This window comes from Aedes aegypti, chromosome 3, assembly GCF_002204515.2.
Source record: "Aedes aegypti strain LVP_AGWG chromosome 3, AaegL5.0 Primary Assembly, whole genome shotgun sequence".
In the NCBI taxonomy this organism is placed as follows: Eukaryota; Metazoa; Arthropoda; class Insecta; order Diptera; family Culicidae; genus Aedes; species Aedes aegypti.
Window position 1 is genome coordinate 51,007,448 of NC_035109.1, and position 16,432 is coordinate 51,023,879.

General features: G+C 35.9%; 1 protein-coding gene across 1 annotated transcript in view; it reads left to right on the forward strand.

The window, feature by feature from the left end:
• Window positions 1–205: 205 nt before the first annotated feature.
• Window positions 206–16,432, forward strand: part of LOC5564551 — a 54,579-nt gene continuing 38,352 nt past the window's right edge. The window contains exon 1 of the mRNA XM_021851976.1: window positions 206–1,083. Coding sequence (XP_021707668.1) covers window positions 865–1,083 — 219 coding nt within the window. The 5' untranslated portion in view covers window positions 206–864. The remainder of the gene's footprint in view (window positions 1,084–16,432) is intronic.

Sequence of the window (16,432 nt, forward strand, 5' to 3'; positions counted from 1 at the left end):
ACCAATAGCTCTTTCAATGCTACGAGAGAATACATCTGAAAAGAGAGAGAGAGAGAGAGAACCCCGGAGCATAAGTAGCATTATTTTCCTTCCCATTGCACCCGGTTCGCATCATCCTGTTGCATCGACCTTCTTCAGTTATTTATGCTCTACAGTTTTCCCAGCGACAAAACACAAGCATCAGCAGAGTGCTTCGATCCAGGCTCAACAGCGTGCGGAACGTGAAAATCAGTCTTCTACAGTCCTTCGTCGAGAACGGTCGCAGCAGGCGGGAAAGCGCCTGTATCACCCCACAAGCCTACTTGGTTAGTCACGTGCGCGAATTCGCTGTTGTGGAAGAAGAACGAAAACGCGCGCGCCGGAAAACAAGTGAAAGTAAAGCCGAGGGAAATTATAATTGCGAAACTTATTCCGCTTCCGCCACGTTGTGTGCGTGTAATTTAGTGCGAATTTATGATGTTAATTAAGATCGTGCCCGTTTGGCAGAGTGGGAAAAGTTGATGATAACGGCATAGTCGTTGTCCTTTGTCGAGGGAAGAAAAAAAAAAGTCAAGTGTGCGGAAAAAGGAAAACTCAACTAAGAGGAAAAGCTCGTTAAAATTATCCCAAAACGAACATAAAGTGCGTGGAAAATCGACCTGTCAGTAGAGAGAAGAAAAAAAATCACCCAGGGTACCCGGGTATCAAACTGAGATTTTATCGTTCGGTGCGGCCCCCAAACGTGTTTTGTGTAGTCCGGGAAAGTTGGCGCGAAAATTTATCCAAACCGTGGAGCAACAAGAAAACCATCAATTATTAACCCTCATCCATCCGGTTAAAGGCTGACGAAGGCACGTGTCGTGTTTTCCACACCTCCGCGTCAGAATGCTTCGCTTTGGATTATTGAAGTACAAGAAGCTGAACAGTAGCAGCAGCAGCAGCAGTAGTGTAGGAGATGGTGAGGTCATGCGCTGCGGCGAGGGGGCCACTTTGAGTCCTTGGGACGATAATGGCAATCAGCAGCAACCACAGACGTTGACACCTGTGCACCGGCACCACCACCACCAGATTCACAATCAGCTGAATGGGAGCACGATGAAAAATGTAAGATCTTTTTCTTTTCTTATTCTATGCATTGAGTGGGGTGGGTGGACGATGTATTTTGGTGAAGGTTGTTGTTCGCGAGGGAAATTCGTGGGGTTTTTCTTGACTTTGCATAATAAACTGTTGCGACGCGATGATGTTAGTAGGCGATGGGGGATGATATCTAAGTAGCAAGGAACGATCGGGGGGAAACGTCCCATAAGAAGAGTAGGCCAATGCCGTTCGCGAGCATTGGAAAAATGTATGCGAAATGATGTTTGAAATGGGCCTACTGAGATAATTAGAAAAAAAGTATTGAGTTGTTTCTATGCTTAGGGATTGTTTATTGCACTTTAATTTCGCTTTGGGATGGATGCTCTTTTTCAAGTAGTTTTGAAATTGTAAGATCTCAGTACATACATATAGCTAAGATATTTTTTATGTTTTACAGGACTATTTTAACCCACAAAACATTGTGCTTCAAGTAAATTTAGATCTGTATTCGAAACTGTAATAACTCATAATTAGTTTTAAAGCAAAGTCATAGCATTTTGAGCGAACTAGAACTAGAAATTTGATAATTGGTAGAACTAGAGGTGATCCAATCATTCGATTATGCACACTGTTAGAAATAATGAAGATCACACGACATATAATCTTCATATATACAGTTAACTCTCCCTTACTCGATGTTCTGTATCTCGATATTTCCCCTTACTCGATGAAATTTCTTAAATTTGATAATTATGATTATAGTGATAGTAAAATGAAGGTTGACAAGTCATTTCAGGGCAGTGGCGCGGGAAGTGGGTAGGACAGGTAGGACATGTACTACGCACAAAAACAGCTGGGTAGGACAGACGAAGGATTATCCTACCCATGATTCTACAAAAAATAATGTTCAGAAGAAACTATTTAGCACCTTTTCAATATACATTCAAACTCAAAACTTGTTCTTATGGAGTATGGATGACACAATAAAGTTATTCGTTGTATTCTAATGCCTAGTGACATGATTTGTGCATGACCCCCAAAAGTTCTGTTTTTTTTTCAAGATCGATTGAGAATATCAATAGTGAAAATCCTGGTAAGTTAACTGTAAGAATCGTTACAAGGAACTTTTTTAACGGTTAGGAAAACAAATGGAATAATCTTCTAGGGCATTTCTGAATGCTATGGTTTATGAAAAAAATCTACGACTAACCCTTTGTATGTTCTGGGACAAATTGCCGTGAACATTTCTGGAAGTAATTCTTGAGAAGCTTCTGGAACACCCATAGAGAACTATCACTATTTTAACCTAACGTTTCGACACGGGGATTGTGTCTTCTTCAGGGGAAATTTATTTATCGTTTTTGTCTAGTGTTTGGTCTAACTTTAACTGTCATATGTTTGAAATTTCGTTGGTTTATAACTATTCGGAACCAATTTCTCTTAACGTATTTATAGGCACACCAGAGCATTCCAACGCTATTACCTCCAGTAATTTTCTTATAAAACACATTTTTTTTTCACTAATTTTTCCACCGTTTTCTCCTTGAAAATAAAAAAAAAATGTTTCGACAGTTTTTAAATAAACCCTACAATGATTCTTGCACCGATTTTGTCAATTATTCCAAGCATTTTTATAAGGATTATTTCAGATATTTATCCACGATTACTCTTAGAAATTGCTCGAAAGTTCCCCACATTATTCGATGAAATTTTACAAGAATTTCTCTGGGATTCGATATTTAGTTCCTTCAGGAATTTCTCTCGGCTTTTCTCCAGCATTTTATTCAAAATATTATTACCACAGCAATATTTCCTTTGAAAATAAAAATAAATAAAATTTCCAAACCCATTGGATTTTTCAAATTTTCATTGGATAAATTTCTAAAAAAAATCTTTTCGATTTTCTTCCAGAAGTTCCTCCAATATCGAAATTTGAATGTCGTTTTTTTAGTAAGGCCGACACACATATTTTATTAAGAGGGAGGGATAATGTAAAAATAACAGTAAAATATATAAAATATCGAATCTCATCGGATTTGTTAAGAAATTTTGTGGAAACCTACAGATTTTGATAAATATTTTTTCAACTGCCCTCCCAAAATACCAAATTGGGCCCAAAAATTTTAAAAGGTTGAGACAAAAAGTCAAAGTCAAATTTATCTTCTTTTTTCTGGCGTTACGTCCACACTGGGACAGAGCCTGCTTCTCAGCTTAGTGTTCTTATGAGCACTTCCACAGTTATTAACTGAGAGCTTACGATGCCAATGACCATTTTTGCATGTGTATATCGTGTGGCAGATACGATTATACTCTATGCTCTGGGAAGTCGAGAAAATTTCCAACCCGAAAAAATCCTCGACCAGTGGGATTCGAACCCACGACCCTCAGCTTGGTCTTGCTGAATAGCTGCGCGTTTACCGCTACGGCTATCTGGGCCTCACTTTTATCTATCTAATTTTAGCAATTTATTAAGAAGATTATTAGATTTAATTAAGAGAGTTTATAACATTAACATTATTATTAGGAAGAATTACAACTATAATCCAGGAGTAAATCTCTTAAAATTTTATCAAAAGATCTCAGGATTTTTAAAAAAATTTCTCCAAAAAACTCTGAAAAATTTCCCTGGATAACAATTTTTTGAAGACGCCTTGAAAAATGTATCAAAAAATTTGGAAGAATTATTGAATGATTTTTTTTATTCTTGATGTACGGGAATGTTAGAGGAAAACATAGGAAAGTCAGTAGTAATTTCTGTGGCTAGTTATGGAAAAATTCCAAGTTTAATTCTCAAAGGTATGAAAAACGAAATTGTAGAAAGTTTGTGAAAAATCGCTCGAGCCCCTAAACACATATTCGGAGTAATATGTGAAAGGAAACTACAGTAAAACGAGTAGTAATACTTGTCGTAATGTCAATAAGAATTTTAAAAAATGTCGTAATGTTACAAGGAATTCAAAAACAATATGTCGTGGTTCCTGTTAGGTTTATATTTTATTCAACCTGGAAGAACCTGAAATTATCGAGAATTTCAATTCTGTTCATGAGAAGACACCCTGAAAAAGCTTTCTTTATCTTGTGATAATGACTGGCATGATAATGAGGGGGTTAGAAGCAAAGGGGCGTCAGGGACAAAAACCTAATTTCGAGAAAATTTACTTTGAGCGTTTTCAGCAATTTTCTTATTCTAACAATTATGTTTTTTTCCTGTTGCTCGGAAAAATCATCTGAAGATATTGTTGAAAAGCTAGGAAACAGTAGATTTTTGTTAGTATTCTCAACAAAAAACTAACCAAAATGTCACTTACACTTCTTTGCGTTTGGGCCCCTGAAATATAGTGACTTTCTATTTCCAACCAAAGATTCCATAGGGTTAAAACTTTTCTTAGCTTCATCGTTCATCGTGAGATTTGACAATGTTTGTCCTACCCATGGTTCCAAACGTGGACGCGCCTCTGTTTCAGGGTGAAGAAAAATTGAATTTTTGAAGACTATGCAAAAAGTGTCACGTTGCTAAATGTTCCAAAAATTTACTTTTATACACATTTAAATTACTATTTTGAATGTACTTTGTCGAAATAATCAAAATTTCAAAAATTGCAAAATTTGTGTTCTGTATCTCGATACCTCCCTAACTCGATGGTCCCTTCAATATCGAGTTAGGGAGAGATGACTGTACTATGTAAACAAGAAGTAATGCAAATGTAAATTTGAAAGCATATAAATTTGTATTATGTGTATGTCATGTAACCCCACATACTCCTTTCTGGATTATATGATATTATAAAGCACAGAAGTTTACACGGTTTGTTAGAACCGGGCAGATCAGACTTATGTATTGTATACCTGAGAGAGACTCGCGAAGAGGAAAAATATCACCGTCATATGCAGCCGAACTTTCCACCGTCATAAGTGTAGAGACGTCCTACAATAAGATCCTAACTTTTTTGTTTATCGTAATGATCGACTTGATGGGGCATGTGGGGGAGTTTCAATCAGCATTCATAGGCGTATAAAAATCGACTGTTTTTGTCATTTGAAACTAAAGTTTTTGAAACTTTAGGTGTTTCTGTTGAAACACAGCTTGGTAAATATACTTGCATAGCTGCCTATTTGCCTTTCCAATGCTCTGGACAGCAAGTTAATTTGCTCCAAACTGTCTTGCGGAAATTGACTCGCAATAAGCCAACCTTTTTTGGCATTGGTGAATTTAATGCCAAACATCGGTCAAGGCATAATTCTCAAAGTAATTCCAACGGCAGAATTTTATTTGATGAGTGCTCTTCAGGATATTTCTCAATTCAATACCCTGATTCTATCAGGGTCCTACATGTTTTTCATCTTCTAGAAATCTATCTACGATTGACTTGGTCTTAACCGACTCTAGTCATCTTTGTAGCCAATTAGTTACTCATGCTGATTTTGATTCTGATCTTGTCCCTGTTACAATTCAAATATCCCATGAAGCGATTCTCAATCCTATCAGCTCCGCTTTCAATTATTTTCGAGCCGTCTGGAATATATATGAAACATATATTGACTCTAATCTTGATGTTAACATTTCTTTACAAACAAAATTTGATATTGACAATGCTCTTGAAACTTTAACAAATTCCATTGTTGACGCCAGGAGCACTGCAATTCCAAAATGTGAAGTAAAATTAAACTCTTAAACTCTTGAAAAAACGCTTGATTAAACGCCTTAAAAACGTGAGGAGAAGGCAATTTCAACGCACTCGCGATCCTGCTATGAAAATTATATGGCAGGATTTGCAGAAATAAATCAAGAAACGTTTTGCACAATTAAGAAACAAAAATTTTGAAAATCAATTTTCTCAATTGGACCCTGGCTCTAAGCCCTTTTGGAAATTATCTAAAATTTTGAGAAAAACCTCAGAAGCCAATACCGGCATTGAAAGAGGAAAACAAATTATTACTAACTAATTGCGAAAAAGCTCAAAAACTTGCTATGCAGTTTGAAAGCGCGCACAATTTTAATTTTGGGCTTACTAGTCCAATTGAAGATCAAGTTACTCAGGACTTCGAAAATATTCTCAAGCTCCTGGCGATGGTGGAATTTTCTACATCCTCATCAAGAATCTTGATATATTTAACAAGTGTTTTCAATTCAATTTCCTTACAAATGGAAAAATGCTAAGGTTGTTCCAATTTTAAAACCAGACAAAAATCCTGCAGAACCTTCTAGATATCGTCCAATCAGTTTGCTTTCCTCCATCAGTAAACTTTTTGAAAAGGTCATTTTGAACAGAATGATGGTCCACATCAACGAAAATTCAATTTTTGCCAATGAACAGTTCGGATTCCGCCATGGACATTCGACCACTCATCAACTTTAACGTGTCACAAATTTGATCCGTTCAAACAATTCTGAAGGCTACTCTACTGGTCTTGCTCTTCTAGACATATAAAAAGCATTCGACAGTGTTTGGCATGAAGGTTTGATCGTAAAATTATAAAACTTTAATTTTCCAACATACATTGTTAGAATAATTCAAATTTATCTGTCAAATTGTACACTTCAGGTTAATTATCAGAACTCCAGATCTGAAAGACTTCCTGTAAGAGCTGGTGTTCCTCAAGGCAGCATTTTGGGACCAATATTATACAATATTTTCACATCTGACTTACCTGAGTTACCTCAGGGATGTCAAAAATCTTTGTTTTTTGGATGACACAGGCCTCTCCGCCAAAAGACGAAGCCTGCGTGTCATCTGTAGTCGATTGAAAAAAAGTTTGGATATTTCTTCTTCATACTTGCAAAAATGGAAGATTTCTCCTAATGCTTTATTTGAAACCTTCAAGTAGACGTATTGTCACTATGAGAGGGGTTCCAATAAATTGGTCAGTTGAAGTTAAGTATCTAGGGCTCATGCTAGATAAGAATTTAACTTTCAAAAATCACATTGAGGGCATTCAAGCCAAATGCAATAAATATGTAAAATGTCTCTATCCTCTTATTGATAGAAAATCAAAACTTTGTCTTAAGAACAAGCTTTTCAGGCCAGTCATGTTGTATGCTGTACCAATATGGACCAGCTGTTGTAATACCAGGAAAAAAGCTCTGCAGAGAATTCAAAATAAAATTTTGAAAATGATTCTGAAGCTTTCTCCCTGGTATAGTATCAATGAGTTACATAGAATATCCAATGTTGAAACATTGAAACAAATGTCAAATAAAATAGTTAATAATTTCAGGCAAAAATCGTTGCAATCTTCTATTGCCACGATTAATGCGTTATATGTTTAGGTTAAGTTAGGTTAAGTCAATTTCAAACGTGTTTTTTTCTCTTATATGCATGTGAAATCAACTCACCTGTAAAAAATCTGAACTGCTACGTCAAATGAAATGAAATATGTTGTTAACAAAATGTTAATAAAATTTTAAATTTGTGTTACCAGATTACGATGATAGTGTTGTCTAATAACACAGAACACCTAGATATAAGAAATAATGAATGTAATGTTTGGAATGATACTAACAAAGAAAAAAAAATAATAATATCACTCCATGCGCGTGTTTTCCAGGGATGGGGCACAGGTATTTCCACCTTGTGTCCAAGCTTAAAAGCTTTGGTTTAAGCGCCATTGCTCGTTCTCGGAAACGAGAAAACAAGTTCACCCTGCCCTCAGAAATAGCCCTAATTTCATTGAAAATAAGTACATTAATTGGAACAAACTCACCAAATCCGATCTAAGCAAATGACTCCGTTTGTCCCGCAATTGGTCATCGCCAAAAGCAGCGCGCTTATGCTGTGTATGAAAAAGGATGTTTCCCCACATGTGCGACGATTGAATCCGTCGAAAAAAGGTACGGTTTCCACAATGATTTTCAATCAATATGGACGGAAATAGTAAAACTGGACAGTTGATTCTTGATTAAAATAATCACTCCTACACCTAGCAAAACGACCATAAATGAAGCGTTTTCCACAATTCAAGATATCTTCTTATCATCAGTAAAATCACTAAATATCACTATCAAATGTTACAACTATATCACGAAGCACCGGTTGAACCACCAGCGGAATTGCGTAAAACCCATCACGCAGAACGTGATTGCGGCGCGGCTTACTGCGTTTTTACTGTTTTAGTTTTATTAAACGATCATTATGGCTAATTACATTAAACGTTTTTCAACGCCGAACTTCCAAAAACTTCATTAGCGACGACGATGTACGTCTAGTATATTCTTATACAAATTCGAGGTTATTTTATTTCACACTTGTCTCTCTGAGCTCATTGGTGAATACATGTATTGAAAGGCGTTATAATACTAATTCACTACTGAATATATTTTGAAATAATTTAAAATATGAACCTGTTTTATTAATCAAGGCTTTCCGAATGTTTTTACAAGCAGAACGCTCATAGGAAAAATTTCATCGACAGTAATTGCACATCTGTGTTTCAGATATTATCATTCGTTTTTTTTTAAAGCTACATACATGATTGGCTTTTACATATCATTGTAAATATCCATGATATTTCACGCTCCAATTATGCGCATCATATGTCTTAGAAATATTCGAACTCTATGATTTAATGAAAGTTTTTGAAAATATTGTGTGAATGCCTTGATTTTTACATAATAACCCAAACCCCTGAGTTCAAAAAACCATTTTAGGCGCAAAATATGATATCAATAGACATTTCACTACACATCATTAGTGTATGAGAATCAGTGATGGAAAGTGGCGAACAGTTCTGCTGAACTGGAACAAAAACAAAACCAAGCGCTCCCGAGCGTCAGAGCGCTGGTTCACTCGCATATGTCGTGCTCCCGAGTAACCGAAGCAGAAGTGATTCGTGAACGTGTTCGTAGCTGCTCAGAGTCATATTGCGCTTTTGGGTAAAAAGCTGCATTACACCGAGATTTATGGTTTCCAAGGGTTTTTGACTAAAAACTAGTAGTTTACTGTCGATTTGATGGTTATACAATTAATTTGTCTGTCAAAACCATAATAAATCACACTTTGCTCGGTTACTCGCGAGTAAACGTTCCCGAGCTTGTTGCTTTTTCTTTTGACAAGTTCTCCCGAGCAGACGGGTACGGACTTACTCACACCTAGCCAGTTCGCGAGTCTGTGATGTTTGTTATGCGTTGGTATACACTCGTGAGCTGCTTCGTGATGCGAATTTTTCCTCCACTGATGAGAATATATTGATCTCGTTGTATTTATCTTTAATACATCAACATACCAGCTCAATGATTCACTTCAGGGCTCTCATGTTTTCTAGAAAAAAATACTGGAAATACACAACAGGATCCTTTTCATTATCGTATGCACGGACTGCTTTCATCAAACTACTTTATTCATTAATCTTCAACATAAATCCATTCTACAACGATGAATATCCTAACAACTCTTATCGTTTCCTTGTTCGGTATGTTCAATACTAGGTAGGAACAACCGGCATACCACATCGCGATGAGTCGGACCTACACCACCGATACCCATGACCAAATGCGGTTAGAATCAACGGAATATAGATTTCTAATGCCTCCACCCCTTTGTCCTTTCTCATTCCCGAGTGCAGCTGTTCGGCGTACAAGCACTCCGGAGGAGGTCCTCATCCGTATGCCCACACGGAATCGTATTGCATACTCCTCTCCGTTGTACAATAATGATTTTCAAATTAACCACCATCGGAGCCGTGACCGTGGCTCCGTAGGACTCTTCCCGAGTTCTCCGCGATGAGTTTACACTTTTCCAACGGCGGAATTGCGCGCGGTAACTAACAACCTCCAACCAGCATCATTGAAAATCATGCTATATGTAGCTTACTAGGACATACACAATCGTTTCCGAGTGGAGATGCCTTGAGAGAGATAGGATCTTTTTTTCCCGATTGGAGGATAGCGTGACGAGGCACTCGAAGAGCACAGTATAGATCGGTCTCGGAATGGAAACTGAACTGAATCTTCAAATGAACCGTAACGACGCACGAAGGGATGTTGGGTGGATCTAGCTGGCCAAAAGTCATTTTGCACATTTGGTCGTATTTTTAGAACATGCATATTTCATGACAACAAGCGTATTGTAAATTAATGCCTCATACTAAGTTTACTCTTAATGAAGTGGATAGCGCTGTATAACCTCAAAATCAGGGTTTGAAATTTGCGAATTCAAGTTTCTTTTTATCATATCGTACATTTTTTTTCAGTTGTTTAACTATAATGTCTGCTTCAAATGACAAAACATTATGCAGAATATACAGTAAGATGATGAAACTATTGGTAAAAAACCAAATTGATTAGTTAAACATATATGTGTCTCAAGTAGATTTGGGGTTGCTAAACCTAGTGCCGTTCTCAGAAATTTTCTATCACGTCACAATTCTTAGCTACAGGTCACCAAACTTGTTTAAAACACTGATTTAATTGAGGTTTCTATGAAGTTATAGCATGATTCATCAAACATTTAAATCTAATTCACCAAGCAAATGACATTGAAACATTTAAGATATATTTTGATTCAAATTGCATGTTTAAATTTACATGAAATTGAATTTTTCAACATGTTTGCGGTCTCCATACATAATTTTTCGTTTCTCTTATATGGAAAAATACAATAATTTTACAAACCATCTAAAATAACTTTTTCACATCAAAATTATAATAAATTGTGTTGCTTAGTATTATTTATAACATGAAGTTCGAATTCTGTGGCAAATAAATCAAATAAATTGCCATACAAGCTGGTGAACTTGCATACAAGTTGGAATAAATAGCCAAATTGTGCGTTTTCAACAGCCAATATCTCAAAAACAAGACGTTCTATAATGATGCTTGAGACTAAAAAGTGTTTCACTCTGAAATCATTCCACTAGGCATTGCAGAATTTGTTCTCAATTGGTTTCGAAGCACTATCAAAGCAAACGAAGAAAAAAAAAACGCATCTGTATCGGTATGACAATGTTGTAACAAGCTTGTTGAATAGCAGCGGCGAAGGAGAGATCGCAGTACACTTTTCACAGCATTCTAGATTTTGCTCCAATACTTTTTGTGCCATAAAATTTTGGACAACTGTAAGGAACATTGAGGTCTTTATTTCGTCTTTGGGTTTACTCTACTGCCGTGATAAACAATCCCCAAACATCTAATCAGGTCCGTTCCACTTGGGCTCCGATTGGGTACCACTTCTAGTACTGCATTTGGTCCCTCGGTAGTGCAAAAGGTACCCAAGTTTGACAGATCGGAGTACACTTTTCACGGCATTCTAGATTACCTTATGAGATATAAAATTTTGGGCAACTGCAAGGGACATAGAGGTCATTAATGTGTCCTGGATCTAATTGCAATAGTGTCCTCCAATATTAGAGCTTATTTAGATGGGTTTTATCATAACTGTTATTCCCCAAAAAAAATCAGAGCTGTAACAGTAAAAGTTTGCCCTACTCCGTCAATTTATTTCACCGAACTGTTCAGCTGTTGAGATTTCACAGAAATCCGTAAAATAATTTAAGTGTGTATGATAATCAGTGGCGCGGGAAGTGGGTAGGACAGGTAGGACTTGTACTACGCACAAAAATACCTGGGTAGGACAGTCAAAGGATTGTCCTACCCACGATTCAACAAAAAACAAAATATAAAATCAGCAGGAAGCTTGAAAAATAAATTTAACTTTTTATCATCATTATGATTCAATCAAATTCCTACTGTTACCGTTTTGATTCATATTACGGACACTTAAAGCTTCAGTGAAGTACAACTAATCGAAACACATATAAATTGAATAGTTCTGTACAAAACTTTATCGTAATCGGGCCTTGCAAACACTTAAATTTCAAATGGTGGGGATTCAGATTCCACATCTTTAATTCACTTTAATCATTGAAAATGATCGGCCTCTTCATGATTTTTATTCCGGACACAACCACACTTTTACTTCATATTCCGGACACTTTGATTCGAATTCCGGACAGCTCTTAAAAACACAATTAGAATAGTCGAATCAATAATTAAACGCACTTAGTCGTTAGAAAGACGTCAAAACTAGTTGAACATTGTAAAATTTCATGGATTGCTATGTAAAATGTTTATAAAAATCATCTTTCAAATTGGGAACTTTTTGATGGCACATTTTGAAACATTTCGAGTGAAATCTTTCCCATACAAAGTAGAGTGTCCGGAATTTGAAGCTGTCCGGGGTTCGAATCAAAACGGTATTTTGTGGCATCATTCATAAATATTTTATATAAGAGCAGATTATGATTGTAATTGTTGAAGAAATTCCAGCAGAATATTAGAAGTATCTGCGCGATGAAACATTTTTCAAAAAGCTTTTCTTCGAGAAACTCTTCTAGAATTCCTCCGCCTGTTCATGTAGATTCCTTTAAGAATTCATCCACGTTTCCTCACAAAAAAGCAAATCTATTTTTTAGATACTTTTTTTCAGCATTTCATCCAAATATTACTACTGCAATTTAATCGAATATTTCTAAGAAAAATACCAGGAAATCTTCAAAAGTTTATTTGAATTTTCACAGCAGTTTATGCTACAGCAACGTTTTTAGAGAAATCTCTTTGGATAATTCTGCGAAATTTTATCCTGATATTCGTTTGATTATTTTTTCAATTATCTCAACAAACTATCTAGGAAATCTAAAAGTATCTTAAGAGGCCAGGAGTTATTTCAGAGATCCTTGTACATTGAAAGTAACTTAAACTTACCCAAGTTTTATCGGAGTTTACTCTAGGATTTTCTTTAGAAATACCTCATGGGTTTCAGAAAAACAATTGCATTTCCACAAAAACATCCCCTCAAAAAAATCAGACTTACTTGAGAAAATCTCAAATAAAAACTGGGAGAATTACTGTAGACATCTTAGAATCAGTCTTTAGAGCATTTGCTGAAGGTATCTTTGAGGAAATCCCTAGTTGAAATCTTATATAAATCCTGAAATACAATTTTAAAGAAAAACCTCAGAAATTTGAAGTTATTGATTGGATTTTCGAGGACATGTTAACCCGGAATCTTGGATGATGTCCCAGGTAAATCGATGGATGTATAAAATCTTGTAGGAATTTCTTAAAAAAAATGTCTCAAAGATTTTTTGAGGAATTCTGTGGTTTTCTTTGGGAAAATCAAATTCTTGGAGAAGTTCTCTAAGAAAATTCGTGGAGAAATTCACTGGAAAATAATCACAAAATGAACTCCTTTGGAAATTTTCGGAGTAATCATCTGAACATTTGGACAAATACTTGAAAAATTTCTGATAAAATTCCTATGTTATTTTTTTCTGTTGAGCGGAAAAAATAATCTGAAAATATCGTTGGATCACTTGGAAAAAGTAGAATTTACTCAACTCAAAACCGACCAAAATGTCACTTACACCCCGTTTCCAGTTTACAGTTTTTTTTTCTTTTTCACTGTACACAAAATGTTTGCTGAAGCTTGTCCTACCCATGGTTTCAAACATGGACGCGCCTCTGATGATAATGAAGGTTGCTCTTTTTATTTGCCAATTGCAGATTGCAGATTACTTCTAATATTTTCTTTGGGTATTCTTTGCGATATTACACCAGATGTTAGTCTGTGTATTAAATCATCCAAACTACAGATATCTTTCAGGATTCTTCCAGAATTTTTTCGGGAAAGTCGTCAATAACTTTCTTTATGGAATCATACAGTGATTCTGTCATTGTATGTTTTTAGGATTTCATCCAAGATTACAAGAACCTGTAATTTTTCAAAGGATATCTCCAGAAATTACTTCAGAGATATCTTTAAGAATTTATTCCGAATATCTCTCCGATTTTTTTTTTCAAAGCAATCTTACACACCAATATTTTTGTTGCTGAAATCCGCAATTTTATGCTGAGTTTTGGTAGAAATGTTTTGCTGAAATCTTAGTTCAATTCAGCTGATTTTTTGGCAAATTTAACTGACGACCAGGAACGTTTTGCTGAAATTCATCAAATTGTGCTAAAACTCCAGAAATTCGGTTAGCTGACGACTTCAGCACGGCAATATTCAGCAAAACATTGCTAAATGTGTAAACTTTGCGTCATTTTTTCAAGAGTTCTATATATGTTTACATCAGGGTCTACTCCAAAGTTTTTGTTCAGGATTTTTTCAATATTTCAATCAGGAAGTTCTCTAAGAAAAGATACCTTCAAGTCTCCCTTCAGAAATTCCAAGGAAGTACGCAGGGGAATTGTCTCTTAGAGAAACAAATCGGTAGAAAAAACTTCTGTAGGATTTCCTGATTTTCCCTAAAGAAATTGTTGAAGCGATTCTTGGGAGACTCTCCCAAGTAACCACTAGCCCGCTAATTCGCTTTTGTGGGCTTATAGAGCTGTTATACGGCTAATATAGAGGTTATCAGCTTTATAATAGCCCTATATTAGCACGGAGGGTGAAATAAAGTGCTATTTGGTTACTTGGGCTGTGATTGAATTTTTGTCCATGTTAAAATATGTTGAGCGATCAAAGCTAGACTGCTAAAGGATGTCCTTTAAGAAAATTCTGAACGAGTTTTTGAAACAATACTGTTAGAAAATCCTCATGAGTATCTAGAGGTTTTTTTTTAAGAGTTTCTGATTTTTTTTTTAATCTTTTAAGGAATCTCCGGAACAATACCTGAGGCAGATACTAGTGGAATATGCAATACGGTTTCAAAAGAATCTTTTACTAGATCTCACATGACAATTTCTATTGTGATTATTTGAGAAATTCAAGCAAAAGCAGTGTTCTTTCCAGTTCCTCTTCTTCAAGCTAAAGTAAATTTTGGAAAATCTTTACTCGACTTCAAATAATGATTTTCCAAGTAAATTACTCAAATTTCTTTATAGGATGATCAATCGTATAACTTTTTCAAGTATTTCACTTTTAAAAAATGAGAATAATGTTTCTTGATCTGAAATTGACAATGTTCGGACTACGAGTCATGTTCGGTTTTAAAAAATGTTATTTTGTTTAAGTAGATGAAAAAAAAAACGAATTTAGTACTATACCATTTAATTCCACTAGAGTTTGTATCCTTTGACAGATACGCGTATTTCGACCTCAACTGTAAGGCCGTCTTCAGTGTCGTGTACTAGACTCGACTTGAAGAAAACCATCGTATGCACACATTATATATTAACACTAGGTATAAACGTAATTCCTTACCCATTATTATTTTTATTTTTTTACTTAAAATTTATAAGCTTTTAGGTACATTACATCCCTTTTTTTTGAAACTTTAAATGCTGAAAGTCATCTTTCATCTTTCAGGTAGGTATTCTACTAAACAGCTCGAAGATTTATTATTATTTTGTTTACCAAATGTCAGAAAACAACTTCAAAATATTAAAAAAAAATGTCAGGACTTGTTTTTCTTTAAGGAGATAGAATACAGAGAACTTGCATTAGAATAGTGACCCAGTCACCAAAAAAACCTAGGGGGATTCGGGGCATAATGGACACTTTAAGCAAATGCTTTTTAAGGACCATAAAATGGCAATATTTTTCAGTAACTCTCGGCCGGTTTCCAAGTTCGTTGTTAGCACGACGTGCTGCATACATTAACGATTAAAAAATCAAATCAAATGTCAGAACCGAGATAGAAAATTGGATCGGAAGCAAAGCTGGCAATAAGGTATCGGGGCAAAATGAATAATTTCGTGGAATTTAGTGCAAACTTTAGTTTTCATGCAAGTCAAACGTTCTAAAAAGGGATCTCCCTCAATCACATCAGCAAGAAAGAACTTCTCTAGGTTAGTTTCTTTGCTCGAATATTAGATTCTTTCACCGATTTTTCTAAACCATCTCGACACTTGAAGTACAATTTCTGAGGATAATTGAAGCAAACCATAAACTTCCATACCGTCAAGCAGTTCATATACAATACAGATTCCATACAGTTTACATTTTAATTAAATATGAATATTCTCAGAGCATAAGGGGGTGTCCTGTCCATTTCGCCCCATGTGTTCATTATGCCCGTAATCCCCTTACTAGCACTAATCGAAATACTTTTGGCCAGCTAGTGGATCCCTTAGTGCGACGTCGGCCCCGCCAGGCTCGAGTGGAATGGGGGAACGACGGTCGATGGGAGGTTCTGTTCTGAAAAATATGATTTACGATTTAACATTGTGTAGAACCCGCCAATGATAGCGGAGTTTATTGTTGCATATAAATCTCATAAATTATACGATTGCTATCGTTGACGCAATTTGCATATAGGAAAACAAACAAGGTACGCCGTCGTAATAGAAATCGTAATCTTCGATGCTATGAGAGCGTGAAGACGGCAGGGTAACTCATACCGAAAGGCATCAGCAATCCTAGAAGAATAATTCGAAACCGTTTGAAGTGAAGGCACCTAAAACAAACATGTAGCAACGCATCAAAGTTGGCGCGGCCCA